Source organism: Pseudopipra pipra, chromosome 12 (genome assembly GCF_036250125.1).
Source record: "Pseudopipra pipra isolate bDixPip1 chromosome 12, bDixPip1.hap1, whole genome shotgun sequence".
Classification (NCBI taxonomy): domain Eukaryota; kingdom Metazoa; phylum Chordata; class Aves; order Passeriformes; family Pipridae; genus Pseudopipra; species Pseudopipra pipra.
In genome coordinates, this window is record NC_087560.1 from 12,603,102 (window position 1) to 12,617,988 (window position 14,887).

Sequence of the window (14,887 nt, forward strand, 5' to 3'; positions counted from 1 at the left end):
CAGGAGCTGGATGCAGCCAGGATTGAGACTGGATTTTTTTGTAAAGCAGGATGATGGCCTCTCTGAAAAGAGAAAATTCTTATTTTTCTATGAAAGAAAAGTGAGCAGCTACCATGTTTCTCTGAAGTAACTACTGTATGTGACTTTTGCAACCTCCAGAATCATTTAAGACAACAGAAACACATCTGATTCCACCTGCATGGCACTCTGCTGAAACTTCCCCCAAGTCTCTAGACTAAGTGCCAGAACAATATCTTGTCAATCTGCCCACAGCTATTTCAGATGATTCATCAAGAAAGCACTCACATTTGTAATAAATGTTACATATCAGATTTCAAATCCAAACAGATTTAATAACAATGAAATAGAATTTACTTCCCAGGAGCACTCCACAAGCTAATATGGGAATAACCCCTTTGGTTAACAGGTTTCTGATGTTGTCCCAACTCTCCTTCCAGCAGATGAAGCCGCTGTTCTCCAGGATGCAGGAACATGTGTTGGCTACTTATCACTCATTTGCAAAACTGCATTTCTAGCTGCCCATACTTAAAGTATTAAAGCATCCAGCCCTTAGGTCTGGACAGGGAAATGTACAAAGGGGAATGTATTTTATTAGTGGAATTTTCTGCTATTTGAGAGAACATGCAGGAAGCAGAAAAATGCAAACTGTGCACATCTGCACTGACCAGTGCTTTGTGAATTTAATTCTGCAGTTTGTCTGTAACCCACAACATAAATGTAGCTCTGCAGTCTATCTGGGGCTCAATCAGTCCCTAAATCACAGAGCCTGCATCCTGCTGCTGCCTGCACACCCTGCACACATTTGGGCTCTATTGGAGTCATCAGGCACAAAAACACATTGCTGGGTGTCTGGCCCATGTTGGGTGACAAAATCCAGGAAAAAGATGAGTGTTATACACCATTCTTGTACATTGCACCTTAGTGACGCCAGATGATTTACTCACTGATCTTTGATGTTGTTGACATAATTTTCTATCTGTGCTGGGATTCCTTGTAGAATGGAGTTTTTGAATGTCACTCGATCAACAACTTTTCCATGATGTCCATCAATCACAACCAGTTGGATGCCTTCATCAGTGAGGAAAAACCTGACACCGTCAACCTGTGCAGGGGGAAAAGTACTCTTGATCTATCATAGTAACACAATTGCAAACAATTATATGTAAGAAGCACTGATAGACCTGAGTCATGGGACTGACCTTTCTATCAAAGGGCAGAATTCCAAGTCTCTGAGGTCAAGCTGTCCTGCATTTTTACTAGTAGGGAAAGTTACAGCCTTTTTCCCTTTTTTTCTTTTTCAAAATACAAATCAGAAGTGACCCAAATCTGACTACTCATGGTGACTTTGTAAGCAAGTTTTCCACAAAGATGAAGCAAGTATCTAAGAAATTCATCCCATTAAGTTCATTGAGAGGATCTGCTCACCTCAATGTATGCAAAGTCATCCTTTAGGTGGAAATACTGTTTCTTATAAGTTTCTATTTTCACTTCTGTTAGGTGGTCCTTGGTCTTCTGTTTGGAAAAAAAAAATAAAAAGACAATCAAGAAAAGAGTTTTTCTAGTGAAAGTGCCCATTATCTGAATGCTGCATTTTCCAAAAACATTTTAAACCTTGAAATTCAATCAACAGAAAAGCTACATAATAAGCACTGACTTGCCAAATTACATTGCTAATGAAACTGGGCACAATGGTAACCTGCCCGCTCATCCTGTCACCATTTAAATTGTTTCACCAAATGGCAGAGTGATTCTCACTTTACAGAACTGACACATAATTCTCTGAAGGTTTGCTGTGCATTCCTGTTCCAAGGGTGATGAGTGAAAAAAACCACATAGCAGATAAATATCCTGCCTCCCTCCCCCAGAACTAGACTGGATACAGGAGACAGTGTTGTGCATTATATGAATGAGACACTCAGCTATGCAGTCCCCTCTCTGACACTGTTGTTCTTACAGCCTGGAGGAACTGAAGGCCAGGCAGGAGGAACCTCCAGAGCCACATTCCCTGGACTAACCTGTCTTCCAGCTCATCACTTTTCACTCTGTGCTTTTAAGCACAGCACATCACGTCAGAGCCCCAAAAGGCCAAGCATCCAACTTCAACCCAAGTCTTGTGTGGCTCTGCCCTTTGAGGACCTGCGCTCTCTTCACGTGCAAGAATCTGTTTCCTATTATTTCCTACGCCTGAACCATTTCAGAAAATCAGGCACAGGATATTCTGAACCTGGCATGAAGCTTTTCTATGTCTGTGCACACAATATGTGCCAGAACTACAGATTTGCATGAGCAATGGTCCTGTGATAAGAAATCAACTGCTTTACCAGTTGTGCACTGGAGAGCTTCTTCGGCATTGGCACTTCCACTATTGGTGTCTCGATGTACTTGGGATAGGCCATGGCTTCACAGTCACTGACACCAGCTGTCTCTGGGATCACAGCTTTGATCCTTATTCGTTCACAGCCCTTTACAGAGCAGAAAGCAAACTTCTCTTTCTCATTTTGAGCTTTGAGTTTCAGAAACAGCAGCCTGCAGGCAGGAGAAAAAAAGCAAACAGCATCCTTCAAACTCTTGTGAAAAAAAACCCCACTCCCAGTTTTGGTGGATTCCTTCCTGCGCTTTGCAGTGATGTGCATTGAAATCCTTGACACTGATGTCTGCATTTTATAGCGTCCAACACACCACATGCAAATAAAAGGGGACACAAGTCTCAGAAATGGTTTAGAGAGCTCAGGTAACTTAAAACAGAGAATTAAGATGGCACCTAAACTCTCTTTGAACTCTATTCTGTAATTATATACATATATGTAGAAATAGATGCTTTGTATTTTAGGTCTTTCTTTCCCATTATTTTAATCCTTTAAAAGAAAATAACAGACATTTACACTCAGTTCCTGTGCATCCCTGTCACAGTGTTTACAAATGGTTCAAAACAAGGGTTGCGTGTGTCTTAAGTTTCATGGTCTGCACTTTGCTTTTGTCTTTGATTTCTTTTTCTTTCTAATTTGTATTCACTTGGCAAAGCACTTCCCAGAGTAATTGGCAGTGCAGCAGAGGCTGTGAAGGACTGGCTGCCATGGAAGTCCCAGAAAAATTAATCACTGGTCACATTCCCAGAAAACCTTCCTGGTTTTGTTGTGATCCTCACTAGTGGCATTAGCCAAATGGCTCACGATTCCAGCAGCATTCCCAAAGCAGTGTCCAAATCAGCAAGGTCTGCTTCCTTACCCAGTGTGCTCATCCCAGTAGTAGTATCCTTTGGTAGGGTATCTGTGCTCCAGTTTCTCCATTTGAGAGGTTCTGTAGAAGGTTCCAGTTTTGTATGTTTTCTTCAAGAGACGGTTGTGGATGTCTGAGAGAATGGAAAATGTCGTCCCTTTAGGATAGCAAAACCCTACTTGGATCCAGTCGTTCCTAAAAATAGCAAAGACCCACATTGTAACAAGTCAACTATTATTTTACTGGACATGCTAGAAGCCAAACTAAATAATCCACTATGAAAAATTTAAGTTAATTTTTTCCTGGGCAGTTAAAATTTTCATGGTTTGGGATGAATCAATGCAACGTAAATTAGACATAACAACCATGGGTTAGTTAAGCAACGTAGGTCAGATCTGCTCCTGACTTCTACACCTGTGACTTCCACACGCCAGGAATGAATTAGCTCTAAACTTCCAAAAATGAACCATGTTATCTTGCAGGGCTTCCCAGGGGAGGAAACAGGAATCTGAGATGTCTAATGAAAAGATGGTGAACTGAATGGACTTCCTGGAACAAGCATGTTCGTTCTGGAAGAGCTCATGAGGTGATGACCTCACCCATTAAAAATGTGTGGTTTACATTATTGGGCTGGAATGCTGGAATTTGGATCACTCACTTGTTGAAGTTGATGAGCCATATGGCCAGCTCTTCAGGGGCTGTCTTGTCCCAGTGGATGGTGTAGCCTTTCCTCAGAGTTATAACTGGCTGATACTGCTGGTAATGAGTGCTTTTGCTTAAAGCTCCTTCCAAGTAGAGTGGGTGATTGTGGTAGTCATTTTTTATTATTTTCATTTTCAGATTGGCTGGCTTGTAGGCTTGGATGTATATCTAGGTGAAAAAAAAAAAGATCACAAAGGGTTTAATGAACTACAGTAAAACATTAAAGGCCCAGATACTCAATAGATGTGAGCTGGTGTGAGCCCCGTGACCACAGAAGAGACCTGCATGCCTTTCATTTATCATTAATTTCTTAGGCTTCCTTTTCAACAAAACAAACCAAAAAAAGAAGGCTCATTTCCTCATCCACAGAGTTCAAGTGCATGTGCCAGAGAAGGCTTCAGACAGGCTGCAGCAGGGCTGAGGTGTTCCACAGTGTTAATGGCAGCGCTCAGCAGCAGGGCAGTATCTAACTCAGACATCTGACTTCTGCTGAACAAGGATCCTTCTGTCTGGATTTCAGAAGCATGAAACCCAGCTCGGTGGTTAGAAATTGGCTGTAGTGACATTACACTGAAAAAAACCAACAGTTGCAACACCCAAGATAAAACCAGGCACTCTCAGCAGAGGAAAGTGAGGACTCTCGTGGCAGCAGCACTCAGAGCTCCTGTGGTGGGAAGAATGGTTTGGTGGTCACACACAGGATGAAAGAAAATGAGAGCTGAAGTCTAATTTCGATTGCTCAGCACATTTCCCATAACACTGTGGGCAATGCTTCCCTCCATAAATCAAGCAAAAATAACTAGCCAGCAGCCCATGGATTTATGAATATTAATGTGTTAATGCCCATGGAGCTCTCAGGAGACTTCAAGCAGAAGTTGTTGGAGCTGTCAGCAGCCAAGGCCAAAGTATTTGAAAATGTCCCACAATATTCCACATGTTCAAAACCACCTGTGCAGACATGCTGATAAATACACACTGAGCACCCTGAGGAAAGTCCATTTCTAAAGGTCAAGTTTTATAGAGCCAAGGAATTTAAAATAAAATAGAGTGATAATGATAGTGCAAAGTAAGCAGCTTTACCTGTGCAAAGTGTCCACTGCAGATGGAACCTCTCCAATCGGGCACGTCGATGCAGTCAGGGTGCTTGATTAACCAGTTATCTTCTTTGATCAGGTATGAGCCTGGATATTCTGACACAGAACCATCTATGTCATGAAAAACTGATGTTTTATCACCATCCATATCCAGATCATTGAACCAGGGGCCAGGTTCTCCAAAGAAGACTCTTGAGGTAATCTAAGTAAAACAGTGAAACACATTTTACATCTCCAGAAAGGAATTCATCACTTAGAGTACAAAGCAAAGGATGCCTAGGGTCACTACAATGCCTCAGATTACCCACTTTCTGACTTTATTTGGCATTGAAAGTAGTTTGGACAAGAAATAGTTTTGGGTTTGTGGCTCAACTTCTGCTTGAAGAAATCTATATGCACTAACATCACCATTCTTTAAATGGCCACAGATTTTGGCTGCTCAGCTTGAGACATCGTAGGCTTAATGTTCAATGGTTCTGAGGCCCCATGACTCAGGTGAAGACTGTAGGTCCTCTGAGATCATCAAGCTGTAGTTGATGTGGTAATAAAACTTATGCAGTAATAAAACTGTGTGCTCTTGAAACCAATCATCTAAAGATGGGAGCACCAAAGTCATTTTCAGCTGAGCTGGTCTTATAAAAGGCAGGAACATCACTGCCATTTGGTACAGGCACATTAGGGTTGGCTCTGCCTGCACACTCCCTCTTCATTAAGCCTGAAGTCAGCACAGAGCTGGGTCACACACTTAAAAGGTGTGTTTGGTTTGTCAGGCAGAGCAGACACACATTTCCCTGCTGACCACAGGGGAAAGGCTAAAACAACTTGAATTTTAGCCTCAGTGGTGGTAAATTTATTTTAAAATTCTGGAGGAAGGTTCAAGAGATGAGGCAATTTTACTACAGCCACTTCACTCATTGTTTGCTAATATAGTTTTAATGTTCCAAAGCCATATGAAGTCATACTGATGTGGGGAACAGTCAGCAGCCTCCCCTGGGAAATGGCTGCTGAGGCAACTTCTGACCGATATTTTTATCCAGCATAAATAAATGTCATGTCACCAGTCTGCCCCATGCAATGTGAGAGCATGACTGACCAACACTTTTAGGGGAATTTTGCCTTTCCCATCACATTTGGCACTAGTCAGCACTTTCCTGACCTGTGAGTGAGTCTGCTAATTTTTTGAAAATTAAGCAACCCAAATAATTTCAGTCCAACCACTTTATTTATTTATTTGTTTGCAATGTTTGGCAGTTGGATTTAACAGCTGCTAGAGGTGAACCTCAGCAAACCAATTAGAACGTATTTGTGCAGGCAAATATAAAAATAACTCAAAAGCACAGGCCCCAGCCCGGGTTCAGACCAGCACCCAGAAGTTCATACTGTAATTCAAAGTTTGGCAAATCCTTTTTGGCTGAGCTTTGTCTCATTTATGTCTGCAGGACTGGAGTCCATGGAATTACCCCGGTGTGCAGGACTGTAGAATTACCCTGTAGCAGCTCAGTTTCACTGGCTGTTCCCCAAAATCAGTATTTTCTGCTCCTAGATCAGTTAGACTTTTCACAAAACAGACTTCCTTCTGTTGTTGCTTTAATATCATACTGCTGTTGAAAAAAAGGGGGCAGATTCTTCTGCCTTTTTCAGTTTCTGAGACAAACAGAAATGGAAATAATTTTCACTTCAATGTCACTAATTTTATTTTTTTTTTCTGGAGCTGATGCCTGCTTCTGGTTTGCTGCAAACCTGACAGAGAATTGGATTTTCTTGTTACTGTACCCATCCAATTTTCTTTCTCTTAGCTGCCTCGTTGTTAAACTTCTGGCAAAGACAATCAGCAACCCCTTGACGATCTCATGTTTTCTCCTTTTTGCCCACAACCCCATTTCTAAACCAAAGAGGCTTTTCTGAGAAGAATAACTCACAGGGACATCTTCAAAGTGGATGTCGGTGACGTTGTTGTTGGGGCAGCTCTGCCAGGCGTTGTTGAGCCGGAAGGCCAAGGCGCTCGTGTGCCGACCATCCAGGGCCGCGAACTTGCGGAAGGTGCAGTTCTGGACGTTGATGGGTCCATCGTAGAACTGAATCCCTCGAATTGGAAAATCCCTAAAATACATTTAGAGGAGACAGAGAGACTTGGTCATGGCACATTAGCATCAGGATGAGCTGTATGCTAGATATGAACAGTCCCACAGCACTTGTTTCTCGGCTGCTTTCATTTTTCACGGCCCACAGGATGACTCCTGAGTTCAAGTTTTGGAAGAGAAGGGATTTCCCTCCTTTTTAGGTCTGTGAAGTCCTTTTATCCCTGCAAGTTCAGCTCAAGTTCCTCCGTGTTGAACAGATCATCTTTATTTAGTCTGTGCTCCTCCAGGGAATGAACTTATACCAATGCCAAAGCGTTGACCTAAAGATGAATAAATTCGTGTTTGCCATCAGAAATGAGTTCTGCAGCAGTGAAACCTGAAACTCAACAGAGCTAGGCAGACTTCTTGGGCTAAGTAATGGCTGGGCTAAAAGAAGTCCCACCACATCTTTCAAAGGAACCTGGAGAGAAACATTGCAAATCAACTGCAATAAAAAAAAAGGATTTGAAAACAAGGAAAGGTCCTACAATCTGTAGGGTTGAGGATAGGTGAAGGGGTAGATTAATGAACCTTTAACAGCCTTTTCTGATATCATCTGCAAGGTAAAGAAGACATCATTTTTCACACAGATTAAGTGAATGAGTTGCTTAAGCTCTTTAAGAGGCTGAGATGTTTCAAATTTCGTTTCTGACAAATAAATTTGATGCCTTCCTCATATGAATGGTTTCCCTTAGAGAAGACTTGCCTGCTCCAGTGCATTTGTTCTACCTCTCTGACTTTCTGCACACAACACCCAAAATGAGATATGCCCACATATATATGCATAAAGGATATTGGGAGAGTCATAGAAGATTGGGTTTTCATTATTGCTAGAGTTAATAATAAGCCTTCTGTATTGCTACCGACAGCAAAGTTGAGGCCCATAACAGCTAAGCTATTTGTTCATTGTGAGGCTACTGTTAGGATAACCATATTTTTAGGAATCACAGAAAAACAAGAGGCCACACACAAAGTTTACTGCCCATCTCAAAACGTTTTAACAAAGGCATCAAATTCCTTTGCAGCAGCAACAGTAACAGTAGTGCTGAGGACATCCACGACCACATTTGGGCTCCTAGGAGCCTTCCTGGCAGCTGCCCCGGATGGAGACTGTCACATTGCTCAGCCACTGCTGGCCACATGTACAGAAATGCCCTGCTAGCACACAGTCCTGTTGCTGTCCTCTCAACTCCACTTCCAAAGTGGAGGGGGAAGGGAAGAGGAGCTTGATGCTGTCTTGGCAGCCTGCAAGGATGTACCTGCCAGCAGCAGCTGCACAGTGAGGACTCTGGGATCGGGAGACGTGAAATCAAATCCTTTCTGTGCAGTGGTTATTAAACTGAACAGCACTGAAGAAACCACATTGGGCTGGAGCTTGTACTGGGAGCAGGAACAGTGAGTGCTTTGATGTGCTGAGCTCAACTTACTGGCTAATGGGCAGGGTCCTTCCTCTGTGATCCAGACCTCCAGGTCCCCAGATCTCATTGTCCATTGTCTCAGTGCCCAGGTTTCCACTCTCACCAACAAACAGGCTGTTCTTGATCTCTTGCTTTGAGCCATCATCATGAGGGAAGGTCCCACCACTAAGAGGGAAAGGCTGGAGGTGAAAGAGCTGCTCACACCCAGCCCCACCCCCTGTGCCCCAGGCTGCCACACAACCTGAGCCACACTTACCTCGCCAAGGTCAGTCCAATGCCATTGTCAGCAAACCTGCAAAGAGGACAGAGATTCTTCAGAAGAGATTTGGTTTTGCTTTGGTTTATCATCACTACAACAAGCAAACCAAAGAGGTGGAGGACAGCAGGGATTAATTACTATACAGTGCTTAGGCAGAACTCAGATTTTTCCAGGTTTGTTCCCTGTCCAGTTTTGGAAGACCTCTTTTGGCACATCTTGCAGTATATGCAGATCACATGAAGCAGCAGACATGCACCTGACTACTCTAAGCTGAGCTTCAGACAGTGATTATTAGGTATAGTTTACTTGTCTGATAAAGCTTTATCCCTTTGTCTAATGACCACACTCTTTTCACTGTTAGATAAAAAAATCATGCTTAACTTCCATTCCAACTAGCATTTATTATTTAGCAGTGCTTTGCCTTATGCACACTTCTGTGCTCCTCTGTCTTCATGTTATCACATACTGCTTCCATGAAAGAGCTTTGCAAGGGGAACTGTGATAAAAAGAGAGAAGCTTGGCTTCTCTTTCATCAACAGGAAAACAGAGATCAGAGCTTCCTTATTAAAAATAAAAACAAAAATTAGAATAACTTGCTATTTTGCTGAAATTTCAAGCTTTCACATGAGATAAATCGCAACTCCTGGTCCATGACTACTTCTTACAGAAAGGCTACAGTGAACTGATAGAGTGAGTCAGTCTTGATGGTGTCTTCACACCAGTGTCACTCTTCACGTGTTTATCCCCGATCTCGGCAGTAACACGAGAGCAGAGCCCAGTGCCGTGCTGCTGTCTGTAGGTGGCAGCCCTTCCCACCCTATCGCCTCCTCGCTTTCCTGCGTGCCACATGAATGTTTGCGTTGTTAATGCGATACATAAGTCTTTCTGTAGCAATAGAAATGGAAATGACTGTGGCTATAAAGACAATTACAGTTTGATGGCTGCTTCCTCCGATTCGCATACAGTCAGAGATTTGCTGCTGGAAGCTCATAAAGTACTTGCTCTTTTAGCACCCTCAATACGCTGCATTTCCTCCATAAGAAACGTGAATGTCCCAGTGACCTGAGTGGGACCTGCGAGGACAACTCCTGCTGGCCACGGAGTGGGCTGGATACTCGTAGGTCATAAGAAACACAAACTGCATTGCTCAATATGACGTTTCTGACTGTTCTGCTACAGCCCCACTCTCACCAAGATGACTGGTTGCTTTAGGAGGTTTGGGTCTCTCAAAGATAAGGCAGCTCTGGCCAGGAATTGGACATCAGATATCAGCTATTCCCACCAGGGTTATCACAATATGCCTTGTAAAGGGCCTTCTTCCTTTTTCTCCTCTTTCTTCATTGAGATTGATATCAGGAGCCTGGCTCAGCAGAAGAAACTGCAGCAGATCATCTGTTTTCAAGTGCAAGACAAATATCTGCTCTGAGCAAGGCAGGAAATGGCCTTCAAAGAGCACAACACGCACTTGCCCAGTCTCTCTCCCTTGCTGCTGTGATGCCTAGTTTTATGTCTGCTCTGGCAGTACCTGCTTATTCAGCATAACAGTGAACCACATAAAACTGATCTGTGACCAGGCTGAGCCAGGGAAGGTGGTGCATTTTGCTGTTTTCTTTTCAAAGCACCTCACTTTTCATGTAAAAAAATTAGTTATTATTTTTAGTTATTTGCACCTGTGTGCCCCCGTGTTTGTATTGTGCCCATTTGTGAGCGCTGGTCAGCATCACAGAGAGAAACAATCTAAGGGATCTTCAGCTCAGACAGAGCAGGTTTTGTTTGTATAAAACAATGTCTGTGGTTTAACATTAACATTTCATCTTTATTTCAACCTTGGCCATATGAAAGGTGCAAAGCGATATAAATAGTCTGAACCACAGCTATGCTCGCCATAAACACCAGGCTGAACTCTTAGGAGTTGAAATAAGGCAAAACTCACTGGCAGTTGTCCAGCCACACATCTCCACCTCGCAGCCAGGCCCCGTGATCCTGATTCTTGTAGGCAATAAAGCGCTCGATTATCGCAGGTTCCCTGGGCTTCAAAGGATCAGCATCCTTGTGTGGGCTGTACCTGTAACCAGGAGAGGAGAAAGTTTGGTGAGGGAAGGTAGCCTTGCTCACTGCATGGCCCTGCTAAACATCTGGTTTGTGGTAACTCAGGAACAGCTTTGGGACAACAGTCCATCCACGTAGCGTGTCTGGTCAAGCAGCGATGGCCAGACCCAGCTGCCAAGGGAAGGAAGGTCCAGGCAAGGCAGTTGTCAAGACCCACTCCAAGTTTCCTTTCACCTTTCCAGTATTGTATTGCTGATATATTGCTGAAAGCATGGAAAGTTTATTATTGCTCCCAAAAGTATGAGATTTTTTTTTTAATCCTTTACTGTTATCCTTTAGCATATTCCTGTTATTTAGATAAATATCCTTTTGTTTTCCCTTTTGACCACTCTTATCTCCTAACTTTGGCTATACTGTGGCCTTGAGCACCACTGCCAAGTTTTTCTTGCTGCAGAAAGGAATTAAAACATCTCGGAGCGGGGCCGAGAGTATGTCCTTCACTATTCCCATTACACAGGACACACGTACAAGATTTATTAACTCTGAAGGTCTCCATATGATGAAATACTGGCCTGATGTAGCAAAGAAAAGCAGACAGAAGTGGAAACTGTGGCAACATGTGCCCTCAGTTGCTCCCTGTCAGCCACCACTCAGGTCACAGAGTCTGAGAAAGGGTCTGGCTCTCTACAGTGATGCTGAGCCCAGCTGCCATTTACCCAGTCCTGAGGCACAGCTCTCCTTTTTACTGTTGAAGGAGCGTCTCCCATCATACTACACAGCTTAGAAAACCTGACAGATGAGTATCCAACGCAGTGCCAGCAACGGATGGTCCAGAGATTAAAATTCATTCCTCACCAATGGATAGCGAGGCCAAGCTGTCAAATTGCTAACAGATATTCAATAGCACTTTGCTTTGCTTAATAAGCCATCATATCAATCTAAAACTGAGCATCAGGCTGATAGGGTTCCAGTAAATGAATATTGCTTTGGCAGCTTCATCACTGTGAATTTGCTTTCAGGGAGAGATTTAGTATCAGCCCTTGTGAATTCCCCAGACATTGTTAAATACAGATATTTTGAGATGGATTCCAATTTCATTCACATCTGTGATAACCAGAGGAACGCTACAGGGTACAGAATTTGACTCAGATATTTAATGCTGTAACTGAATGTAGAATAATCTCTCCAACTCTGTAACTGTCCAGCCTAGCTCACAGTTTGCCCCAGCCAGCCCAGCTATAATCATTTATTCAGTTGTTCAGTCTTGACACATGAAAAGTGGAAAATGGAATAATCTGAGCTGCAGCCTATGCCAGTGGGTAATCCCCAAGCATAACCATGACTGTATTATGACTTGTTTGGCTTCCAGGGGTCATTCCTGCCCTTGTATGGCAAGGGAGAAATTGCCTTTTGTAATCACTTACTGTGCCTGTGGCAGCAGGCAGTGTCCCAAGGCACGTGTTCAGCTCTATGGGAAAACAGCATCCCAAGAGCAGGCTGCTCTTCATAAGTTATTTTTTAGCAGTTACTTTTACCATTGAATTAATCACTTCAATTAACTGAGCATGGAAATAATGTAAATAACATTCACTTTTGAACATCTTTTAGCATCAGCTGCTAGCCAGGGGTGATGTGGATCACAGGATAACTGATATCTGAGCTCCTGGCTGGGCTCCCCCGGGGAGGAGGACTGATCCTACCCCTGCAGTGCTTGCCCAGTGCATGACGACAGTAGTCTGGGTAACCCACACCCCTGAGATGGAAAGGACAAAAGGATAAAGTTGTCATTCTCCCCCTGCTGAGCAGAGGTTTTCAGCAGGTTTCTCTTCCTTACATGGTTTCTTCTGTCAAGAAACCCGGTAATTAGTCTGTCAGGAAAGAAAACTATGAAACTTGAGAATATTTAAGTCCTTTTACGTGTCTGGGGTTGGTAACTAAGTTAAGAGCCAGACTCAACCTCTAATGAGATACAAGGGTGCAGGTGCAGTCCTTACATCAGCCTCCTCATTGGGGCCAGCTTGCCTGGGAATTCTCAGAAGCAACCAGACCAAAGTAGGTCTGCTGATATGACACAGTCTATAGAGAAATTTCCAGTATTTCTCAATTACTCCATTACACTGCACAGAGGTTGTGCACAGCAGCAGAGATGAAAGATCGTTGTGTGTATTTAATTGTGATTATTATTGCAGTGTCAGATTTGGAACTAGACTGAAATTGGAAATCAAAGCATGAGCTCCATGACATAAGCACTCCCTGTTCAAGCAGGTTTTAAAAGAATGAATAAAATCAATATCATTCCCAGGAAATACTTCAATTTCTAATTGCTAAGAAACTCTTGCAGCAAGTTCTGCCCAGGGGGACTGTTGACCAGGCAGCAGTGCATTTCCTTGCAAAAAATTCAAAAAGTTAGTGGAACACCCTAGAGCACATGTAACATCAATGCTAGCTCAGCTCAGAGCTAAAGAGCAAGGACAAAACCAGAAGGGTGTGGGTGTTGGGGGTCTCTCATAAAGAAAAATATAGAGATGAAGTTAGAAATGTCAAGGTGTGTGTAAGTGAAGACCCTTCCTCAATAAGAGCCACCCCAAAGGCATTGCAGTGACTCTTGTCAGCTTCCTTGGGGGCAATTTCATAGCTTTCAGTCAGTGCTACAGAGAAACCTTTTCCAAACTAAGCTGTGTAAAACACTTTACCTCCCAGAAATCATTGTCAGGATAGGTCTTTTGTCCTTGGCAGAGGCCGGAGTGGTTTTAACGCCGTTATCAATGATCATTCCAGCCTAAAGAAAAACAGAAATGCAATATCACAGTATATTTATAAATATTACAGTTCTTTCCATCTCCAGGCTCTACCTCCAGTTGTTCTCCTAATAACAGCTTCTGTTAGTAGCATGTGAAGCAGAGGGCTGCCAGGACTACCCAGATTTGCATATATCCCCCAAAATTGCTGCAAACTTCTAGAACTGCACTTTTCTCATAAATGCATGTATCCCCATACACATACACTCTCTGCTGCAGTCTAAAGCCCTCAGCAACACACAGCCCCACAGCCCAGCATGCTAAGGGGTAAATAAGTAGGGAAGGCAATTAGACACAGCGGCCGTATTTATCCCTCTAGAAGCTGTTCAGTTAATTGCTAACATTGGCAGTTGAGGTGTATAATTAGACAAGCTGCCAATAGATGCTCCTGGAGGCACTACTTTAAGAATTCAGAGGCAGTGAAGCAGCCTGTGCAGAGGGGAGAGCTGCTCTGGACGCCCAAGAGCCAAGTGGGAGCTGCTGCTGGCCAACTCCGAATGCTCCCACGCCAGCCTGTGAGCTGCTTTATCTGCAGACACAAACAAGCTCGCAGGAACTTTTAGTGAAACAGAAAGCACAGGCACTAATAGCTTGCAGACCCAAAGAGCTGGAGTGAGGAGACGGTGTTTTTTCCGAGGGCAGCATTCCCGTTGCGTGCAGACTCACCCGGTAGTTGGAATGCGCACGGTTGTTGGAGAATTTCCCCATCGGCACATGTTCTGAGTAGCCAGGGGAGTACATGCCTGCTGAGGGCCCTGTTGGCACGTGGTGCAGAACAAACCAAAAGCCTGTTTCCTGAGGAAGAGAATGGACACCTGAGACTTTGCTGGTCCACATTAGCCCAAGGAGATCTCAGTAAAGCCCAAGACAGGACAAATCACAGCCAGCAGCACTGACCTGTGAAAGTTTCTGCAGCAAAGAGTTTAATGCACACAAACACTGACATTCCCCCTCCCACATCTTCAGGGTGCCAGAAGTTAATCTTTGACATCGATATTGAAGTTCTAAGCGAGACTTTTGAAACTTAAAAATCAAATAATTTTTATTTAGTTGCCTAAAAATGTACAAGGAGCACTAATCTAGGTACTCAGGTTTGGAAGCTTTAGAAAGACCACATCTTTCTGTATAGGCTTGGTTAGCTTGTTTATTTGTCTTCATAGGACAATAAGGAATTCCTGTGGAATTAGCACTAGGGCTGATTGAAATTTCT

At 43.4% G+C, this 14,887-nt stretch overlaps 1 protein-coding gene across 4 annotated transcripts in view; it reads right to left on the reverse strand.

Moving 5' to 3' along the window:
* The window catches only part of CEMIP (cell migration inducing hyaluronidase 1), a 108,799-nt gene that overhangs the window by 6,902 nt on the left and 87,010 nt on the right, over positions 1-14,887 (reverse strand). For 3 of the 4 annotated variants that reach the window (XM_064668947.1, XM_064668946.1, XM_064668949.1), the window contains exons 16-27: positions 14,344-14,472; positions 13,573-13,658; positions 10,764-10,895; positions 8,828-8,863; positions 8,581-8,736; positions 6,953-7,133; positions 5,020-5,235; positions 3,896-4,107; positions 3,247-3,432; positions 2,343-2,547; positions 1,447-1,533; positions 966-1,123 (exon numbers count right to left, since the gene is read on the reverse strand). In XM_064668947.1, the coding sequence (XP_064525017.1) occupies positions 966-1,123; positions 1,447-1,533; positions 2,343-2,547; positions 3,247-3,432; positions 3,896-4,107; positions 5,020-5,235; positions 6,953-7,133; positions 8,581-8,736; positions 8,828-8,863; positions 10,764-10,895; positions 13,573-13,658; positions 14,344-14,472 (1,784 nt within the window). The remainder of the gene's footprint in view (positions 1-965; positions 1,124-1,446; positions 1,534-2,342; positions 2,548-3,246; positions 3,433-3,895; positions 4,108-5,019; positions 5,236-6,952; positions 7,134-8,580; positions 8,737-8,827; positions 8,864-10,763; positions 10,896-13,572; positions 13,659-14,343; positions 14,473-14,887) is intronic. The other variant, XM_064668948.1, reaches the window with a different exon arrangement.